At 38.3% G+C, this 10023-nt stretch overlaps 1 protein-coding gene across 1 annotated transcript; it reads left to right on the plus strand.

Annotated features, from left to right (window-relative positions):
* Positions 1-3367: 3367 nt before the first annotated feature.
* Positions 3368-6276, plus strand: LOC145958087 (uncharacterized). Its single transcript, XM_083074555.1, has 4 exons — positions 3368-3491; positions 3588-3689; positions 4627-5217; positions 5651-6276. The coding sequence occupies exons 1-4, from the start codon at positions 3368-3370 to the stop codon at positions 6274-6276; spliced, it is 1443 nt and encodes a 480-aa protein (XP_082930681.1).
* The last annotated feature ends 3747 nt before the right edge of the window (positions 6277-10023 follow it).

Here is a 10023-nt window from a genome sequence, read left to right on the forward strand (position 1 = left end):
AGATGGAAAATGAGGGTGCAAATGTAGTTTTTCCCCAGAACTTAGGACGACCTCATAGGAACCCTGAGGATAACTTAGATCAAATTGTAGAAAGGGTCTTAAACAGGCATGGTTTCGAGGTAGGTCGAAATGAACGTCCCTATTTTGTGTCTGCTTTTCCAGAATATACAACTCAGGTAGAATTGCCTAGGGGGGCAAAAGTCCCGAAATTTTTTAAATTCGCGGGAGAATTGAATGAGTCCACTATCGAGCATATAGCTAGATATTTAGTCGAATGTGGGGATTTAGCGAACAATGAATATTTAAAAATGAAGTATTTTCCGAGTTCGCTGACTAAGCATGCTTTTACATGGTTCACAACATTGACTCCGAATTCGATAAACACTTGGGCTCAATTAGAAGGTAACTTTCATGAACATTTCTTTCGAGGAGAAACTAAGGTTGGTATAGTTGATTTAATGAATGTTAAGAGACAAAATCATGAAACATTAGATGACTATCTGAATAGATTTAGGCAGTTAAAATCTCGATGTTATACTAATATACCTGAACATGAATTAGTCAAGATTGTTGCAACAGGGTTAGATTTCTCAATACATAAGAAATTAGTAAACGAACAGCTAAGAGATATGACACAATTAGTAGAGAAAGTAAGGAGAATCGAGCAAATTAAGTTAGAAAAGGAAAGATTAAGGAAGTTTGACAGATTTGTTCGAAAAGAGAAGGTAGCCTATTTAGAAAACACAGAGATAGGTGATGATGCTAATTGTGAGAGTTCGAGTGAGGATTTTGAAGTTAATATTGCTAAATTACGTCCTAGCCCTACCTATCAATGTCAAATGTTAAAACCAGGAGATAATGTAAAAGGGAGTTCGACTAGGAGATACAGTTTTGATGTGACTAAGACAGATAAAATATTTGATATTTTCTTAAAAGATAAGATGATCGCACTCCCAGAAAACCACAAAATTCCCCCATTCGAACAAAGAAAAGGGAATAAATTTTGTAAGTATCATAATATATTTGGTCATTGGACTAATAATTGTGTGCGTTTCAGGGATATGATCGAGAAGGCGATCACTGAAGGTCGTTTGGCTTTCGAGGAAAAAGACATGAAAGTGGATACTGATCCATTTGCAGCTCATACTGGATATATAGAGCCCGTCTCGATGGGAATTAACATGGTCGAGGTAAGCATCGAAGAAGATGAAAATGTCGAGCCTATCTCTGATGAGAAACTCGAGGAATTGTTGGATGACTTTGCTAAAGAGGAGGAACCTATCTATCCAAAGGGGGGAGATAGTTTGGTCGAGTTTCTATCTAAGAAAAAGGATGCTGATAGAGAGGTCATGCTATGCCCTCGATGTAGTGCTGTTTTCGACAAAGTCACTACTAAGGCTTTCGAGGAATCGAAGATTATGAAAAACTATAAGGCTGAGAAACTTCGAGAAAAGGCCAAACCTAACACGGGGTCGAACACTGGGTTGACAATGAGGCAGGTACATATGCCTCAGTATAACGCCCAATTAGGAAAGATGGAGATGAATAACTCATCGAAGTTTGGCAATACTTTTGTGCCAAATGCTAATGTCCCAGTGGAAAAATGGAATGCTCCACCAAGGCAAAAGGTTGGAACGGGTCGAGGAAAACAAGTCATGAATTATGCTAGGCCTACATTCCAAGGAATTCCCAGAAAATTCTCGAATGTGTCTGGAGCTCTTGGCAAATACTTGAGCATGTCTGGAAGCTATGGGCGTGACTTTAGACAACCTTTCAACAACTTGACTAATACTCAGTGGAGGAGGCAGCAGAGAATGAGGAAGGCTACATTTGAAGGTTTCAAAAGAAACCGTTTTTCGATCCTAGTGCCACAAAAGGGTGAATCATCTCAGAAATTCATGGAAGATGATGAGGATCTGATAACTGATTGTTTCGAGAGTGGTTTCGACGATTCTCTCGAAGACATTTGTGGTATAGTGTCAATTTTGCCTTCTGAGTATGCTGGGGCCATAGAATCCGTTAATGAGTAGGAAGACATACATCGAGAGGATTTTTTCGATGATCCTAGCTATGAGTCCAAAATTGTGTGGGTCAACCAGATTTCTCGAGTTATTCCTAAGTTTAACTCAGTTGTGTTCGACTCCCCTACTGAAGACATGAAGGCTCATCTCAAGCCTCTGTTGTTAACTTTAATGATTGAGGGTCATGAAGTGAACAAGGTATTGGTTGATGGAGGAGCAGCCATAAACATACTCCCAAGGACCATGCTGAAAAGGTTTGGAAAAACCACGGCTGATTTAAAGCCTCATAATATCCTAATATCAGATTATGCCGGAAAGTCATCACAATCTGAGGGCATGATTTTGCTCGATGTGCAGATAGGAAGTGTAAAACGAACTACTATGTTTATTGTGACCCCATCAAAGACAAATTTCAATGTTTTATTGGGACGTGAATGGATTCATGGAGTGGGAGCTGTTCCTTTGACTGTTCACCAGAAGATCTTCTTCTGGAATGATGATGAAGGATTAGAAGTACTCGATGCTGATCAGAAAGAGTATGAGGTAGGCATGTATTTTGTAGATCAACAACTGACTACGTTTGCAAAAACCAAACCATTCGATGCCCATAATGCCAGCATGATGGATGAAGAAGAAGGTATCAAGAAAATGTTTTGTTGGGATGTAAAGAGAGGATTTGTGATTAGAACCGAGAAAGAATCGGCTCAAGAGCAGGAATGAAACACCAAGACTTGTATTCGAGCTACCTAGCTCGAATTTTGGCCTATATGGCCGAACAGACGATCGAGAAGACCGTAATTTGTGAAAACACTGAAAAGACAGAAAATGACAATACGGCCACCATGGCCAAGGGAAAAGAAAAACAAAAAACAAAGAGTGATCGAACAGACCAAGAGGTTGAGAATTTGAAAATGGATAAAAGGCAAGAGTTGGAAACAAAGTTAGATTGTATTTTCGACGATTCACCATTGGGATTCGAAAGAGCAACCAACGAAGAACACATGTTAGAATCCAAAGATCCACTTGAGGAAGTGAATTTGGGTACTGTCGAGAACAAAAAGATCACTTATATCAGCAAACTCTTGCAAGGAAATCTGAGGGAAGAAGTGATTCGAGTGTTACATGAATATAAAGATTACTTTGCGTGGGATTACAATGAAATGCCTGGATTGGATCGAGGATTAGTGGAGCATAGACTACCTACGATTCCTGGAAAGAAGCCAGTTAAGAAAAATCTTTGAAGATTTGCTCCCGAAGTGATTGAAAAGATAAAAGAAGAAATCGAGAGGCTATTAAAAGCCAAGTTCATTAGGACTTCGAGATATGCTGAGTGGGTCTCGAATATTATGCCAATTATTAAGAAAAATGGAAAACTCAGAGTATGCATTGACTTTCGAGATCTTAACACAGCTACTCCCAAGGATGAGTATCCTATGCCTATTATTGAGACTATGATCGATGTTGTTGCAGGTAATGAAATTATGAGCTTACTTGATGGTTATTCTGGATATAACCAAATTTATATTGCAACCAATGATGTGTCGAAAACTGCTTTTCGATGTCCAGGAGCTTTAGGCGTGTATGAATGGGTGATGATGCCATTTGGATTGAAGAATGCAGGTGCCACATATCAATGGGTAATGAATTTGATATTCCATGATTTAATTGGTAAGTTTGTACAAGTATATATCGACGACATAATTGTTGGATCGAAACGAAAAGAGGAACACTTATGCCATCTAAAATTATCTTTCAAGAGAATGAGGAAACATGGCCTAAAAATGAATCCACTAAAATGTGCTTTTGGTGTTACATCAGAAGAATTTTTGGGATTTATCATACACCAGAAAGGGATCGAAGTGGATAAGAACAAGACTAAGGCTATCATGGAAACTAGACCTCCATCGAACAAGAAAGAACTTCAATCTCTTTTAGGTAAAAGTAAATTTTCTTAGAAGATTCATATCGAATTTATCTAGCAAAACTAAAGTGTTTTATCCATTATTGCGTTTCAAAGAGAAGGAGGAATTTCGATGGGAAGAAGAACACCAGAAAGCATTCGAAGAAATCAAAACTTATTTGGCTCATCCTCCAGTAATTGCACCACCCTCTAAAGGAAGACAATTGAAGTTATATATTTCAGCTAACGATTCGACTATTGCGGGCATGCTAGCGAAAGACGATGATAATGGCGTCGAAAGAGTCATTTATTATCTAAGTAGAATGTTAGTGGGAGTTGAGAGTAGATATACTCCTTTAAAGAAGTTGTGTTTAAGTCTTTATTTTGCTTGTACAAAGATAAATTATTATCATAGACCTTTTGATGTTTTAGTATTTTGTCGAAGTAATGTTATTAAGTACATGTTGTGTAAACCTGTCTTACATTCTCGAATTGGCAAATGGGCACTCGCGTTAATTGAATATTCATTAATTTTCGTACCTTTAAAATCCACAAAGGGACAAGTAATTGCGGATTTTCTCGTGGATCATTTGAACATAAATGAATAAATCAATTACCTAACATTCAAACCTTCGGAATTATTTTTTGATGGCTCGAAACATGAGTTAGGAACTGGGATAGGTTTGTTAATCATTTCCCCTGAAGGATTTCCAACTAAATTGTCATTAAAAACAAACAGAGGATACTCGAATAATGAAACCGAATATCAAACGCTCATTACTGGACTCGAGATCCTCAAAGAGTTAGGTGCTAGGAATGTAGTAGTTCGAGGAGACTCACAACTCGTCATTAAACAACTAACTCAAGAGTATAAATGTTCGAATGAGAAACTGATCGAATGTAAGACTCGAGCCACTCAATTACTAAACACGTTCGATGAGGTGGAGTTAGAACATATTTCTCGACACGAGAATACAATTGCAAATGAATTGGCTCAGATTGTGTCAGGGTATAAAATGAGTAAGGAATGTCTCGAATCTTTGATTCATACAGAAAATGAATTAATATGTAATTTAGAAAGTCTAAGTGTTAGTACATCGAGCCGTCAAGACTGGAGGAAAGAATTGGTCGAGTACCTTCAAAATTCGAATGTGAAAGTCGAAAGAAAAATCAAACTCCAAGCCCTTAATTGTGTCATGCTAAACAATGAATTATACAAAAAGGGTTTAGATGGGATTTTATTTAAATGCCTTGGGAATCATGAGAGTTATATAGCTATGGCAGAAGTACACGAAGGTATCTGTGGAGCACATCAAGCAGGTGAAAAAATGAAGTGGACCTTGTCAAGAAAAAGGTTTTATTGGCCAACTATGATTAAGGATTGTATCGAATTCATGAGAAGTTGTGAGGAATGTCAAAAACATGGACTAATACAAAGGGTACCAGCAAGTGAATTACATTCAATTATTAAACATTGGCCATTGCGCAATTGATATAATAGGGCAAATTCATCCACCTTCCTCAAAAAATCACAAGTATATCTTAGTGGCCATTGATTATTTTACGAAATGGGTTGAGGCAATTTCTTTGAAGGAAGTCGAGCAAAAAGACATAATTGATTTTGTCGAAGATCATATCATAACGAGATTTGGGATTCCTCAAACAATTACTACTGATCAAGGCACAATTTTTACAGGTTGAAAAGTTACTCAATATGCTCAATCGATAGGGATTAAGTTAGTAACCTCAACACCGTACTATGCACAGGAAAATGGACAAGTCGAGGCTGCTAATAAAGTAATTATTGGACTGATCAAGAAACACATTTCGAGCAAGCCCCGCAATTGGCATGAAACACTTGTTCAAGTGTTATGGGCTTATAGGAATTCACCTAGACACGCTACAAAAACTACCCCATACAAATTGGTGTATGGGCATGAGGCTATTCTTCCTATAGACATTAATTTACAATCAATTCACATACAGAGACAGAACGATTTGCCTATCGATGATTATTGGAATCTAATGTATGATGAGTTGGTATCTTTAGAGGAAGATAGGTTAATAGCATTGCAAAATCTGGTTCAACAAAAGGAAAGAATTGAGAAAACATACAATAAGAGATTCAAAGCGCGCAATTTTCGAGTTGGAGACTTAGTGTTGAAACTAATTCTTCCCATGGATCAAAAATCTCGACACTTAGGCAAGTGGTCTTATAATTGGGAAAGTCCCTTTATAATCGATCAAGTATATTCAAAAAATGCATACGTGATTAACGAAATAAATTCAAATGCAGCAAGTAAAGTGATTAATGGAAAATACCTAAAGTGCTTTCATAAAAGACTAGAATATTAATTCAAATGTAAATCCAAAATAAACTAAAAGAAATTGAAATTGATGTTCTTGAATTAATCAATATTACAAAACTTGGATTTAAAACTTTTATAAGCCTGATAAGCTTCATCCAAGTTCTGCCTTCGAGAAGCACACTGAGTCTCCAGGTGTTTCTTCTACTCTAAGGTTTTTGCAAGTCTCGAAGATATCACCTTGCCTTCCTCTTTAAGACTCTTTTGACGCTGAATAACCTCTTGACTTTGGGCTTTTAAAGCGTCTTTCTTCGAACGAAGGTTATTCAACTCATGTTGCAAAGCCTCAATAGACTTCTCGACATCTCCTTCTTCCTGTTACAATTTCTTTAAAGCAAGAATCATTTCTTCAGTAGATATATTTCCTGATAGAGAGTAACTCCTGTCAAAGATTTTCGAGCTTGCCACGATCACCCTCGCTCTCGACTTCAATTTGGGCCACCTCTTGAAATGCAGTAGACCACTTAGACCTAAGATCCCAAGCAAGAGTGAAGGGTTTGATGAATTCTTGGAGTTCAAGGTGAACAGCAGGAGGAAGGTCTAGGTAGGCTAGCAAATCATCCACCATCTGCTCAACTTCGATTTTGAATTCCAGAATGAGGAATGCTTGATCGAGGTCATCCATATAAGCCTTTGACCGGAATGATTCGAGCAAAGGTTGAAAAGTTGTAGTCGACTCAAAAATAGGTTCGGGAATTTTCTCCGAGACAGAAGGACCACTTGTCCAATTTTCAAGAACATCAAAAATATTGTTGACTTCTTCGTCTTCTTCATTGAAAATATTGATCAAGTCCAAATCAGTATAAGGGATTGAAGAAAGTGGTGGCACAGAAGATTCGACACTGCCTTGGGTCGAAGGAGAAGGAGTAAAAGGCTTGGGAGAATCAGTGGAATCTGCATAGATAGAAAAAAGAAAGTAAGAAAGAGTTCCTTACAACAATGGATAGTGATTAATAAAATAAGAAACATACCACGATCTGGGCTAATTGGAGGTTTAAGCTCAAAAGAAAGAGCTTCATCTTGTGAGGACTGGTGAGGAGTTTCCATGTTCACCAGAGGCTCCGTCAAAGGAACCTTGCCTTCATCACTTTGAGGAGGAATCTCTATCGAAGCCATCTCGACAATGTTCAATTGAGGAGTAGCTAACTGCAAAAATGATGAAGTTAGAATAAGGAAAAGTATAGAAAAGTAAAGATTAGTGAAAGTCGAACTTGTTGTGATTCCCCAGTAACAGGAGGAATATCTTTGGACATTTCTCGAGAAGAGTCGAGTTGGATTATCTCGACATCCTATAATTAAAGGAAAATTAGAGAAATCGAAGAAATATGGAAGCTAGAAGTCAAGTTAAAAGTTAAATACCTTGGGAACAAATTTCATAACATCCTTAAGGAGTTTTTCGACAGGGGGTTTCTGAGTTTTCTTGGGAAGAGGAGCTTGTAGTTTCCCCTTTCCTTTATATAGCTTTTTTGTGGTCGAAATCTGAAGAAACAAGAAAAGTGAGAAAAGATAAAATATAAAAGGAGAAATATGAATCACTCACAGTCTTAGCACTGGTCGAGTCCGCTTTTTGCTTCTTTGAGGTCTCGAGGCTCTGGAAATAGAAAAAGACTTAGAAAGGATAATATTATTGTTAATCTAATTGAAAAATTAATTTGAAAAGAAAGGGGTTGTAACTTAGAACGTAAGGATACTTTGTCAAAAACAGTCTTTCTTTTCAAGTCTTCAATGAAGACCCTTTGTCATCATCTTCGTCACTTTCCCAGTTGGGAGTCTCTTCAGCGTGTTGAGGAACACGGTGAGGGATAGTAGCTACATAACACAAGGCAAGGATGAGATAAGTACAAAATGAAATTCAACAATTTTTTTTTAGTTAAAGACATTTACCAGGAGGAGGATTGGTATTATCGACCCAACACAATGGCCACCATCTCTTTCGAGGAAAATCGTACACGGAACATCTCGCATAAGTAACTCGATCCTTTACAGGAATCTCTTTGCGCTTAAGGTAAAATGGGTCAAGTGTCTTCACCCAAGGAGGGCGAGATAAATGTTTAACTAAACCAAAACGAGCATTTGGAAGAGAATGAATATCTTTAGGACAAAATTTTTCAAAATCAGTTTTTCCTCGAGGATTAATAACCTTTTTTGAGCGGATGTTCCTTTGTACCATTTTCAATAAAGAGATAGACGCATCAAAGATGGTTCGACCAATATTGTCAGGTCGATAGCAAACTTTAAAAAATTGCTCGAATTGATAAATAATAGTTTGGTTCTTGTAAGTACCTGATTGTTTCGGGCCCTGCGAAGAAAGAGGATAGTTAATCAGCTTCTTCAAAAAATCATCAAAGTTGAGAATTTTATCAACATAGTATTCACACCACCATCGAAGAAAACACTTCGAGACTAAGAAAGATGGAGAAAAAGTGCAAGGTGTGAGTATAAGTTGTCTCTTAGGGCGTAAAATAAAATCCAAGACTTCTTCATAATTTCCTTTCTCGACACAGATATCAGCATCAATACTTTCTTTTCGTCGAAGAGGAAGGGGCTTCATCTGGCAAAGACCAAATTGTCGAGAAAAAATCTGAGGTTGGTAAGGGTAAATCCTAACATCATTCTGTCGCATTCCGGAGATTATTACATCCCAAGATAGGAACCCAAACCACAGCTCAGTAGACTCCGGAGACATATTTCCAACCTGGTTATTTTTTCGAAGCCAAGGTGGGCCCATTAGAGTAGTGCGAATGAAAGGGGCCAAATCTTCACTAAATTCAGTGAAACTGAGAATAGCGTCAATATATTTCGCAAAGTTATTGATTGAACGTTTTCGAGGGGTGAAAGTCATCAAACGGGCCCCTACAAGTTCACAAACTGGAGTAAAGGATGAAGTAAGTGAAAGCTTTTTCTCGAAAATCGCATTGACCCACAATTGCAACAACCAGAGTGGTTCAGAGAGATTATGAGGTCCAGATTCGCGGAAAAGGCTCTCCGAGGTTTCATCGAGATAGGTATATAAAGAGGCCAACAACATTTTGCTCAAACAAATCTTCTTTTTTAAGTGCAGAGCTTGAGCTAAGATGTAATAATATTTTGGGACCAGGATAGAGGGAATGCAGAAAACGCAAGCAGATAACTGTTAAGTCTCAATTTTACTTCTTTTTAGATGAGACTTATTGAACAAATTACACTCATCCTCTGAACCATTGCAATATAATTGTTCTCTTTTTGGTTCATTTTGTGTGCAGATATAACTAACCCAAATTCAGCTAACAATACCTTAATACACCTCATTTTTTGTGCAGGTATTGAGCTAGTGACTTGAGGATTGAAGACTCTTAGGATTGGAAACCTAAGAAGCTAAGGAGCAGAGAAGAGGTTCTGCGCCGGGCTCAATATAACCCGCGCTGGGCGTGACAAAAACAGAGTATTTCATCTCTGCCAGTTATATTGCGCCGGGCGCAAAAGGAATTAAGCCGGGCGCAAAAGGAATTGCGTCGGGCTTGTGTTGAGACAGAGAGTGCTTGACTTCTCTGGAAGAACTTGCGCCGGGCGCGAAGAATTGTGCGCCGGGCGCGGAACCCTAATCTGATCTCCCAGGCTCGTATTTGAAGCCATTTTCGGGGATCTTTCTCTCCATTCTCACATTGGGCGCCTCCAGGAGCTGCGGAAGGGATTCCCAGGGCTTGGGATCGTCCGTGTGCGGATCTTTCCTTCGGTTCTTCACTTCCTCTTCCATCTC

Source organism: Cajanus cajan, chromosome 5 (genome assembly GCF_000230855.2).
Source record: "Cajanus cajan strain Asha chromosome 5, NIPB_CcT2T_4, whole genome shotgun sequence".
Classification (NCBI taxonomy): domain Eukaryota; kingdom Viridiplantae; phylum Streptophyta; class Magnoliopsida; order Fabales; family Fabaceae; genus Cajanus; species Cajanus cajan.